A 12,286-nucleotide genomic window follows, 5' to 3' on the forward strand; every position below is an offset into this window, starting at 1 on the left:
GCGGATATATAAGCAAGACGGTCAAGGCGCAATGTTATGATGAAGTTGTATGTCCCAATTGTATGCATACTTCATGCAAGCTGCAGTATGTACGAAAAGTAAAAATAAAATGTGATTTGTAATGTTGCCAAGGATTTATCCTCTGTGCAGCAGCCTTTTTGGGACATTTCAGACTCAGTTTTCCTCCCCAAAGTCATTGGGATTTGTCCTCAGGGAAACTTGAATACTGGTGCCAAATATTATGGAAGTCCGTCCAATAGTTGATGAGATATTTCACCATCAACCATGACAGCCCGGCCAACATTACTGTCCCAAGAGACATCTACAAGACTGGCTAAAGACTGAGTGACTAGTGCTTCAGTTAAAGACAGCTGTATGTTAACAGTACATACTGTACGTGTATGGCAAGTCGTTTTAACATTTAATTGAACCACATTCCCATCTGTAATTACATTTTAGATATCCATAAGAGGATTTCTCCTAGTCAAATTGTATTCTCACTAGTCAGAATGGCAATTAAAGATATCCACAATAACATATGTATTTCAAGATATCTACAACTTCGATTGTACTAGTCAAAACTAAATTTATGATATCTTTAAATCCTTCGTATAGGTGGCCATTTTGACATTTAATAGCTAGACTGGATATTTATCGCAGATATCTGTAATTTAATTCTTCCTAGTCAAAAAGAACATTTCAGATATCCATAATAAAAATGTTTCTATCCACAATTGTCATTTTAGATATCAATAATGTTTTTCTTCCTGGGAAAAATTAACAAGAATTGCAGTTTTGATATTTAGAATGAATATTCTTGATCTGCAATATAATTCGTACTCGGAAAAACTCCCATTTCAGATATCTACAATCCAATTGCTAGTAGTCATAACTGAAGTGAGCCATTTTGGCATTTTATTATATTCTTGGGTATCCAGCACAGAGACCCACAATACATTTGTGAACAGAATGTTCATATTAGATATAAACAATGCTTTTGTAGATAACTGAACTTAAAAGCCCAATACACATCATCAGCTAAAGTGATGTTGTGGATATCTAAAATGGTCATTTTGAGTAGGAAGAATTGAATTACGGATGTGTGCAATACATATCCAGTTTAGTTATTAAATGTTAAAACTAGGGTTGTCTATTGATTAAAATTCAACAGCAGCTGTCAGAGTGTCAGTGTGCTGCCTTGACTATGACTTGCCTCAAACTGCATGTGATTATCATAAAGTGGAACCCATTTTTATAGGTCAAATGTCCGTGACAGTTTTTCCTCACCAAGTTTGGAGTGTTATTTAACCTCCTTAGCGACAAGCTAGTATGACATCTAGCTTTAAAACTGATCTCGCTACAACCTCTGAAAGATCGATTGCGTTAATGCGTTAAAGAAATTAGTGGCATCAAAATGAATTTGCGTTAACACGTTTTTTTTTGTTTTTTTACTTTGACAGCCCTAGTTGAAACGGTTTGCAATAACACATGTGTGTTTTTCTGCAGGTATTCCGTTGCCTCCCGTCGTCCCTGGTGAGGAACATGTCGGAGCTGGAGCAGTACCAATCCAAACCGGGTTTGGCCCAGACCGACCTGGCCCGTGCTCAGGAGGAGCTGCGCAAAATCCGAGGCTTCCTGGTCCAGTTTCCTCTGGACTTCCTATCTGAGGAGAACCTCATGCCCTCTGTTGGAACGAAGGAGTCCATGGTACCAACTGAGATCTGGACATAAAGGATGGGCCACCACTGCCAGCCACTTGCACATCGGAATTTTTTAACTGTTCCTTGAGGGAAGTATCTGGATTGTAGTTGTCATCAAATGTTTAATATTGGATTATTGGAGAGATGGCCTTTAATCCAGAGATGAGAGTCTCCTCTGGATTGATAGGACTGCCGGGCATTGACAAATCTCTCAAATCTGTTTTCTACTGAAGAACACTAAACCGTAGTCACAGTACAGCTTACAGTATTTGGGTAAGCAGCATTAACACTTTTGGGATGTATGAAGAAAAAAAAGACATGACACTCGAGACTGCATTCAAGCTGTGGAGATGATAAACAGCCACGTGAACTTTGGGTTTTGGGAATCAACTCAACGCTGCACACTTAGACGTTTGGACTGTTGGAAAAGCTCGTAAGACAGCGAGGATTTCTAAGGAACCAGGGTGAGGCGCTCGTAAAATGTTTGGCTCTTAGTTTTAAAACGATGACAGAGATGGCGGTGCATGTGATTCACTGAGTTTGTGGCTGTATGCTCGTGAGGTGCATTAGTGCTACGTACGCTGTTTATGAGCTCCCAGAGGAGCTACTGTGGTTATCTCAGATGCGTCTTAAGGATCTTTTCTGTAAAACAAATCCAACAACATGTGATCGCTCTTTTACTGTTCAGCACAGAGAGAGTGTCGCCGATTCAACAGTGGTGCATGATTTTACTAACTGTGCTCAAATCTTGTTAACACGATTGCTATGATGCATGTACCAATCACATCTCTGAGACATTATGTTTCCTGTCGAAGGTGTTTTGTGACGGATAATTGTCAGACTGAACTGCTGCAATCAAAGTGGAACTGTGTTGAGCTGACCCAGGTACAAAAGCTACAGTACATTCAGAGAATGACGATGGCTGAGGGTGTACGATTAAAGGCTGCAGTGTAAAATGGTAAAACCCAGAGGTTGGATGAGACAATCGGCCCACACGTTCAAAGGAGTCATTTCCTATTTGCTCAGCAGATGGTGCTAGCTTCTCAAAAATACAGCTTGTGTACAGCGGCCCTTTCAGTTCTCCCGTCTATTTTTTTCTCAGTCTTTATGATGACGGCTTTGTATTAAAGTGCAGAAAAACAGTGTTTGAAACGATGTAAACAATGAACATAAAATCAATATTTTCCATATAGCATGCAACTGGTGCCAGAGGCAGAACTGTCATATGAAGATACAGTTTGAAATCGCTTGTTACTGTACGTTTCCTGGCAGTTCCTAGTGGTTTTCTTGATGAAGCTTTTTACTCAGAGTGAAAATAAAATGTTTATAATGTAACACAGCCTGTATATCTGTCAAGGGGAAACTACTTTTTTCTAGGGATTCTTATGGTATCTGACCTACAGCAGTGGTTCTCAACCTTATCAAGTCGCGACCCCCCCAAGAATAATCAGGGTGGTGTTTGCGATCCTCCCACCTGACGTAAACAGCTGTTTCTACGCGCCACCACCTGCTGATTTTGAGGGATTATTGTGAGTGTTCTGATTGATTAACTGTCAAATAATGTTTCCTTTGTGATGACAGCTAGTACCTAGGCGTTGTCCAATGTGCTCCAGGCATTGTGGATTTCTTATTCCTTCCTTGACTTTTTCTCTTCCCTGACGTTTGATCATCAGAAACTTTGACTCTCACAAACACACTCTATAAAATATATTTTTAGGCAATTTATATCACTGGATCAGGCGATATAATGTAATAAACCATTCCCCAGTCTAAAATATGTTATTTTACTTACAATGTCATTTAATTTCTTTCTTCGCAACCCCTGGAAATGATCTTGCAACCCCCTTGGGGGTCTTGACCCCCAGGTTGAGAACCACTGACCTACCGTATGGGGCAATTGTCCTAATTGAATATTTGAATATGTGAATGTATGGACTCCATGTTACCTGATTTGTTTTAATTTTGAATATTTGTCACTTGTTTGATCACCAACATCTTTTTTTTATTTTATTTAACCTTTATTTAACCAGGGCAGGTTATGTTTTTTAAATATTTTATTTAGATTAGCAATCTCTTCCTCAAGGGAGTCCTGGCCAAGATAAAGTGAAGTTATAGAGACACTCTCAGCAAATAATTGGTCACACAAAGGTTATTAAAACAACTAAGGCTGGACTGGCAGCTGCCGGGAAGAGGTGTCATGTAAATCAACATCAGCAGTTTCCTTTGGCAGAGCTCCTCTGGATTCTCACGAAAGGCCCACAAAGTCTTTGAGTGATAAATACCTGACTTGTGAATCAACACCTGACATGTGAATCACTGGTATTTATTCAACAGAAGTAGATAATAACTTCCAGTGCATGGGATCTAATAATGTTTTTTTTTGGTTGTTTTTTTAATGGGACCAGGAAATTGATGAATGTTCGCTGAAGTGATAATGACTGGAAACGCCACAGTTTTGCTTTTCAATTTGTACTGATTTTGACATCACTGTATTGTTTACGCTTGCTGTATTTGTCTATAAAATATAAATCATTTAACATTCTTTAAAAATGTTTTTTTTTTTTTTTAGTGTACGGCATGGTTGTATGGATGGTAGTGGATTTGTAACTGAATGTTTCTTTATCATAACCATCATGCAGCAGTCTTTTCTGTCAACTATCTGTAAATCCCTTTTGCCTAAATTCAGCTGATCTTGCTTCCACTGTTTATATGCAATACATTATGTTTTTTGTACATTTGAAAGTATTTCTAATTTCTGTCTGTTCATTTAACACAGTGTAACTCATAATTTAAACGGCTAACAAATAAAATTATCTTTGACATTTTTGTTTCTTTCAGTCGCAAATTGAGAACCAAATTAACATACAAACATTGTTTTTTATTGAATATTTTGATTGTAGTTAATTTTTTTTGAGAAATCAAATGTTTTGCTTCTACTTTTATTTCAGCTCTTCAACTTTAATGTAATCAATGCAAAAAAAAACTAAAATACAAAAGCTGTGATTGTGTAATAGGCACAAACTTCAGTTTAGTAGTTTAGCTATAGGTTCTCAAATGCACCAGGAGTTTAAAAAGGACATAAACACTTTACAATGGCTGTGTATTAGTACAACAGACCCTCTGTTTAATGAACCAAGTATTAAAATATAAAAGTAATGGAGAATTTCTACTGTGTTTTGCTGCTTAAATCGCATACAATGGACACTTTCAAACACACATGGAGCTGCTGATTCCCGTGGAATCCACAGTCAGTGACAATTCTTATGTAAAATAACCAGGACCGTACAAAAGCAGGCCATCTGAATTTCTTTTTAATTTCCTAAACCACAAACCTGAAGTACTGGGTGGAACTGGGAAATTATACTTTTAACGATCATCATTACTGACGTACAGAATGACAATCCCTGGGAAACACTTGAGGCTTAAATAAAGAAAGGTTTGCCAGTCAAAGGATGAATTCTGTGGGAAACTGCTCACACCTGCAGAGCAACCAGTGTGTATACAATTTAAGTCTTTAATGCAACTGGGTCATTCATTTAGTTCGTCCTTCCCTTCCTTGGAAAACGTCCCATTTGTTTAGTGACAGTTGATGTGTTATTGCCAAGCAGTGCCAGTAACACCACATTCTCACGTCAGCTGCCTAATGTTTTCTACATAAGTAGACAGGTATTCATCTGCACCAGGTAACTCAACTGTCTCTCACTAGTTAACAAATCTGGTTTCTTGTTGCATTGCTTACATTTCGTCAAATTTAGTGGCTCCTAAATTGGGGATTAGGGTTCCCTCAAAAGTTATTTTTATCCTTGACAGAGTAAGAATATTTTAAATATGTGTTCCCACTCATAATGACTTCCACTATTACTCAGCCTGTGAAAACAATGATGTTTGTCTCTGTCTCTGAGTCACCCAACCAGTGGTTGGATACATTTACTCAAGTATTGTACTTAAGTACAAATTCGAGGTTCTTGTACTTTACTTGAATATTTCCATTTTATGCAACTTTACACTACTACATTTTTGGAGAGAAATATTGTACTTTTTACTCCACTACATTTATTTGATAACTTAAATTACCTACTTACTTTGCTGATTAAGATTATTAACACAAAATATAAATCAACTAAAAAATTATGATTATTATAGATTAAGCTACCCAGCAGTATATTAGGTAATTAAAATTAGCCCCACTTTTACCAGCTCCAACGTTAGAGTGATGAACACATGAATACATCAATAATTGTAATTAAGTAATATAACATTATTCTGAAATGGGCCATTCTGAATATTGAGTACTTTTACTTTTAAGTATATTTTCATGACAATACTTTTGTACTTTTACATAAGTACGATTTTGAATGCAGGACTTTTACTTGTAATGGAGTATTTTTTATCAGTAAAATATCTGAATACTTCTTCCCCTACTGCCCCCAACTTTATGAAAGTGCAATACTAAATTGCTGGAGTAAACCTTTAAGACCAAATCTAGTTGTTTAGTTGCCAATTCAATAGCTTTACAATACCTTTCATAACAATTATATTTTGACTGTGTCATCTTAAATGTTGTTTTTGATCTCATAAATTGTGTAGTTGTTTTACTGAAGTGGATTTCATGTCTATCCATATATATATATATATATATATATATATATATATATATATATATATATATATGTATATATACATACATATATATATAAAATAGAGTTAGAATCTCTCTCTCTCTCTCTATATATATATATATATATATATATATATATATATATTTAAATTTGTTCTCCTAAATTCATCAATAGTTATATATATATATATATATATATATATATATATATATGTATAACTATTGATGAATATCTCTCTCTCTCTCTCTCTCTCTCTCTCTCTCTCTCTCTCTCTCTCTCTTTATATATATATATATATATATATTCTAACTCTAACTCTATATATTCTAACTCTATTACTCTCTAAAGTTTCCAAAAACTTGGGGTACAAAAAATACTTCTTATCAACTGGGGAAGTTTCCTAGCGATATCTACTAGTTCAATGTTTTACCCTATTCACTTGGGGTGTCTCCCCTTAAATTCTATTTGTTTCTTAAATTAAATTAAAAAAACAAAACTCCACCCATAATAAAAAGATAGATCATTTCTATTATCTCAAAATAAATCAATAATATCAATACATATAAATAAGTATCTTAAAAACATTTCTGAAAACGTCCTCGTGTCATGTTTAATTAATGAAGTCTAATTATTTTTTTATATGTTTAGATATATTTTCTTTTCTTCTGTACTGTTTTTTGTATGTATTTCATTGTTTTTATTGGATTGTTTTCCACTGTTTGGTTAGGCTTTTTTCTGCAAATGTTGTGTACTTCTTGTTGTTGTTTAACTTTTGTTGTATTTTTAAAATTATGTTAGTTTGGATTTTTTTTTTTTTTACTGTTTTTTTTCTCCTGAAGTTGGTAGGGGGAGGTCCTTTGTATAAATAAGCCTGTGGCTTCTTGACCTCTCCTAACACATTTCTTGTTTTGTTTTTGACTGGATTTTGTGCAGTTTTATATATGTAATAAAATAAAATAAATAAATAAATGTCTTCAGGGTGACATCATACATCATTTAATAATAATATCATCAGTAGGTAAGTGAGGGGTCGTTGGAGGAGAGAGAGTTTAGTTTGGGAGTCCTCTGTTGTCTCCTCTCAGCCTCAGCTAACCCCGCCCTGGAGCAGAGCAGGCGTGGTTTGGAGGCAGTAGGCAGTGCGCTCTTCCTCCTCCTCCTCCTCCTCTATATTCACTGGCTGTCACACAGCAGTAGCAGCAGCAGCTTCCAGGACAAGCGAGCAGCACTAGCAGCAGCAGCAGCAGCAGCAGCAGTAGTAGCAGCAGCACTAATCCACTTTTCCACCGCGCTTCACCTTCCTTCCTCCTCCGCTCCTCCTCGTCTCCAGCCCGCAGACAGACAGACATGATGGACCTGGAGGTGCGTAAACACGCGGCTCTCCTGCTTCCCATCCTCTCCGCGGCCGAGCTCCTCTAGCTGTGCTCTGCTGCTGACCCGAAGGACACTGGTATTCTTTATAGAGAGAGACAGAGACAGAAGCAGCAGAAAGAGGGACCACACAGTCGTGACAGCAGAGGCCGTTTCAGGATAACAGAGAGCGGCTTTTTGTGCCCTCCATCATCATGGCGACTGACTCTCCGGCTCGGAGTCTGGATGAAATCGACCTCTCTGCTTTGAGGGTAAGATTTAACATTTTTTTTTTTTTACACATCTACACATGTGAGAGAAACCTGCACCTGATTCCCTGAATAGCAACCCAGGCAGAGGAGAGGCTGCAAGAAGAGGATGTGTGGGAGGCCACCACAAATGTGTCAGATTATAGATCAAATTATATATAGACATTAAATAACCTGACAGCTGCATCATGCTTATATCTTTTATTTTTTATTTATTTAACCTTTATTTAACTCATTGAGATTAAAAATCTCTTTTCCAAGAGTGTCCTGGCCAAGATAGATAGGCAGCACCACAGTTACACGCTTGCAGACATAAAACAAACAAACATAACAATTGAAAACGAAGACAAAGGGCAAAAATTACAGAATCAGAATTACTATCTTCATTCAAGTCAGTATAACAGGAAGGTTTGATGGTGTGTGTGTGATGCTGAGTTTAGCTGCTGGGATTATGCTGACCTGGATTTAGAGGAGGGTTGTGTGTCTGTTTTTTTATTTTATTATAGGCCTATTTCTATTCAGACAGCAGAGGAATTTAACCTAGTTCACCCACACACACTGCTGCCAGACTTGTGTGTTATAGAGCAATTTTTTTTATTTATCCAGAATCCCCCATCCTCCTTTATGGTAAACTAGTTGCTGTTTTTGGAGCTATACTACTCTGTCTGTGTGTGTGACAACCTACCTACCTACCTACCTACCTACCTACCTGTAGTCTCCATCAAAGCTTTTGCATGCTGCAATAGCCAGTTCTTTTGTTCATCCAGTGCCTGCAAAAACCACAACACACACTCACAGACACACACACACACACAGCCTCCTGCGCTTGTGTTTATGCATGGATATACCCATGTTCTCGCTTCGCTGGGCATGGTGTGTGTTATTCTGAATGTATGGTAAGTAAGGGATGCTGCACATGAGAAAAAGGGCTCCAGCTGAAGACCTGTTTGCTGCACGCACACACACACACACAATGCAGTTGTTGTCTGCTTCACCTGTTTCCATGTCTGCTTTTTGTGTCTCTTTCTTTCTCTCTGTTCATGTCTCTCTGTTTCTGCTGGAGTCACAACTGCTCATCCATCTAACCTAGCTCATCCTTTGTCCATCAGTTTTATCGCCCGTTTTTCCCAGCGTCTTGTCCGTGTGACTGACTGAATGCACCTCCCCGTCTATATCTGCCAGCCGCCCTGTCTCTTAGCGTTTGCCTCTCTCTGCCCACCTCCCCGATGAAGAGTAATGTTCACACAGGGTTTGAGGTGGATGAAATGTCGATAACAAATGCTACTTTTGAGGTTTACAACCTGCAGCGTGTGCAGTGGTGGTGTGTTTTCACCAGGATGTTATTGGAGGTAGAATGGAAAGGAGAACATGAAAGAAGAAGAAGAGAGGGAGAGTGAGACAGACAGACAGGGAGATGAAGAGGAATGAGGAAGAGGAAGGAAGTGTCTGTGCATTGGGAGTCAGCCCATGCTTGTCCTGTTGTCTCAGAGGCGTAATGTCAAGCGCACACGTCTCTCACTGTGACTCGGGCAGATACAAGGACACACGCGCACATAGAAATGCTCCCATTTGTTTTTACATGGCATGATCATGTGTTTATGTGAGTAGTCTCATCAATAGTGATCATTTGACAGTGGAAGTTTCGATGGAACCAAAGATTAATCCCTCAACATGTCTGGACAGCATCTAGTTACAGCGCACACTCTTTCTCTACCTCCGTCTCTCTCTATCTCTCCATCTGCACTGTTCCACTTCTGTTCCCGTCCTTCACATTTTTCCATCTTTCCATCGTGTATTTTGACTTATCATGAAACCCCCCCAACTCCCCTCCCCCTCCCAACACACACACACACACACACACACACATACACAATCTCAGATGAGTGTACAGTCAACCACTGGACTGGCTAGACAGGAAGTAGGTCAGCTGGCTCTGACGAGGTGGAGAGGGGGGGCGATTATAATACTGGCATTGGTGGTGGTAATGGGGGATTGTGTGTGTGTGTGTGTCTTGCTCAGCTCCTCTTGGGCACACTGACCATCTCTCACACACACACACACACACACACACACACACACACACACACACACTGATACAAAGAGGCAGGCAGAATTGAGTGGGAAGTAGAGAGAAGTGGCTTTTTATGTTTCGCTGTCTCTGCACTTTTTCTCTTTGTATTTCTCTCTTGCTCTCTTTTCTGGTGTGCCTCGTCGGCTCGCTGCGACATTTAACTGGTGTCGCACATCAACCCCCGGCACCTGTACGGATGCTGCATGCTTCGCTCTAGTGGGAAAGGCCAAAGTCAGAGTCAGACGTAGAAATGTTCCCGGCGTTATTTGTGTGTGTGTGTGACTCACAATGACGACCAAAACAGGTCGAACGCTGTGGTTTTTATGCAGACAGTGTAGATCAGAGGCGTCAGAAGCACGGGTTCATCCAGTCAGCTGACGAGAGCAACAGATGGTGAACCAGCAGGAAGTATAGACGCTCACACTAGCGCGTGCACACACACACACACTGGCGATGCATAAATGTGCTGTGCAGGGACTCAGGTGTGAGATCTGAGATGAAAGAGAGAGCCGGCGAGGATGAAGGAACGGTGACACGGTCAGAGAAAGACAGAGAGGAAAAAGACCGCAGAGAGGGATGAACGATGGATTCAGCGAGGGATTTGAAGATGAATTGAGCTTAGAGAGACTTTAGAGGCACAATGAGAGACAGAGCGAAGAAGAAGAAAGCGACAGAGGCTGTGCTCGGGCTAAAAGGTGGCGATGTGACCAGTGACTAAAGTAGTCCGAAGCAAAGACCCCTCTCCAGATCTCCTCCCTCCCTCCCTCCCTCCCTCCTCCATCCCCGTTGCCCAGTAAGGCCGCATTCCTCGGCCCCTCACCACGGCCGCCATAGTAACGGGGCCACAGCAGTGCCCAAGGCTTACACAGAGCTTATTCATGAATAGTCTATATACTGTATGGCAGTCTGTCGCTGAGAAATGCCTCTCTCCCTCCCACCCTCCTTTCCACTCTGCCAGCCTGCTTCTAGTTGACCTATTTCCCTCCTCCTCCCTCTCAAGTCACTGATGGAGCCACATCCAAGTCTTTAATTCTCTGCTGCACAAGCACAAAGATGTAACTTGGCTCTGTATGCACAAAAAATCTGCAAAATTAAATCAGTAATCAATGACATTTTTTTATGTAAACGTCTTTTTGATGCCTGCTATCACCAGCTGATTTAGGAAATTAGTGATTCAGTCTTAAACATTCAGGTTGAGGACAGGTTTTGCCAGGAATATTCACTCATGCACATGAAGTGATGTCGTTCATGTTTCCAGCAAAAACACCAGTGGTTTGTAGTTAGTGTAAGCACAGCTTCTGAGCAGATAGAGTCGATTTGAAATTCAAAGAAAGAGACTTCAGAGTGGCCACACTGTCTGATTTCCTAATGATTTTGTGGAAGTGCAGCACAAAAACACCACAAGCAAAGACGATACCAAAACATAAAAAAAATTAACAAAGCTGTGATCTTCTAGATCATAACTTTAAATAATAATGTTTCAACATGCTTTTTAGGACATGCGATAATAATGTGTTAATTAAATTTGTTTTAATGCTACTAATTTCTTTAACACATTAACACATCTTGCGATTTTTAGGTTATAGCGAGCTCAGTTTTAGAGCTAAAGCTGGCATCATTTGAAACTAAAACACTGAAGGAATCTATTGGTACCATCTATGTCACGAAGGAGAGTAAATAACCCCTCCAAATTTGCGCAAATTTTTGGCGAAGAAAAACTTCCATGACCATTTTCAAAGGGGTCCCTTGACTTCTGACCTCAAGATACGTGAATGAAAATGGGTTCTATGGCTACCCACGAGTCTCCCCTTTACAGACATGCCCACTTTATGATAATCACATGCAGTTTTGGGGCAAGTCATAGTCAAGTCAGCACACTGACACACTGACAGCTGTTGTTGCCTGTTGGCTTCAGTTTGCCATGTTATGATTTTAGCATATTTCTTTTCTGCTAAATGCAGTACCTGTGAGGGTTTCTGGACAATATTTGTCATTGTTTTGTTAATTGATTTCCAGTATATACATAATTTGCATAAAGCAAGCATATTTTTCCACTTCCATGTTGATGAGAGTATTAAATACTTGATAAATCTCTCTTTAAGGTACAGTTTGAACGGATAAAAAATGTGTGATTCATTTGTGAATCGATTGGCAGCAGTAATTAAAACACGATCCACACTCTCCCTGACTCTCTCTGTCTTCCCTTTCCTCTCCTCTCATACACACATAGTATTACACATACTGTACACTTGATCTGAAGTGCTTGAAGGAATCATGTGC

The 12,286-nt window shown here is 39.4% G+C and overlaps 2 protein-coding genes across 23 annotated transcripts in view; both read left to right on the top strand.

The window, feature by feature from the left end:
• Positions 1–4,860, top strand: part of pld1a (phospholipase D1a) — a 43,344-nt gene extending 38,484 nt beyond the window's left edge. The window contains exon 26 of one of the 2 annotated variants that reach the window (XM_074660347.1): positions 1,507–4,860. In XM_074660347.1, coding sequence (XP_074516448.1) covers positions 1,507–1,731 — 225 coding nt within the window. In that variant the 3' untranslated portion in view covers positions 1,732–4,860. The remainder of the gene's footprint in view (positions 1–1,506) is intronic. The other variant, XM_074660346.1, reaches the window with a different exon arrangement.
• Positions 4,861–7,485: 2,625 nt separating this feature from the next.
• LOC141783213 (traf2 and NCK-interacting protein kinase-like) overlaps positions 7,486–12,286 on the top strand; it is a 74,758-nt gene continuing 69,957 nt past the window's right edge. For 10 of the 21 annotated variants that reach the window (XM_074660350.1, XM_074660352.1, XM_074660361.1 and 7 more), the window contains exon 1: positions 7,745–7,938. In XM_074660350.1, the coding sequence (XP_074516451.1) occupies positions 7,882–7,938 (57 nt within the window). In that variant the 5' untranslated portion in view covers positions 7,745–7,881. Of the gene's footprint in view, positions 7,939–12,286 lie in introns of all 21 variants that reach the window. The other 11 variants (XM_074660368.1, XM_074660369.1, XM_074660353.1 and 8 more) reach the window with 3 other exon arrangements.

The sequence above is a fragment of the Sebastes fasciatus genome, chromosome 15, assembly GCF_043250625.1.
Source record: "Sebastes fasciatus isolate fSebFas1 chromosome 15, fSebFas1.pri, whole genome shotgun sequence".
Classification (NCBI taxonomy): domain Eukaryota; kingdom Metazoa; phylum Chordata; class Actinopteri; order Perciformes; family Sebastidae; genus Sebastes; species Sebastes fasciatus.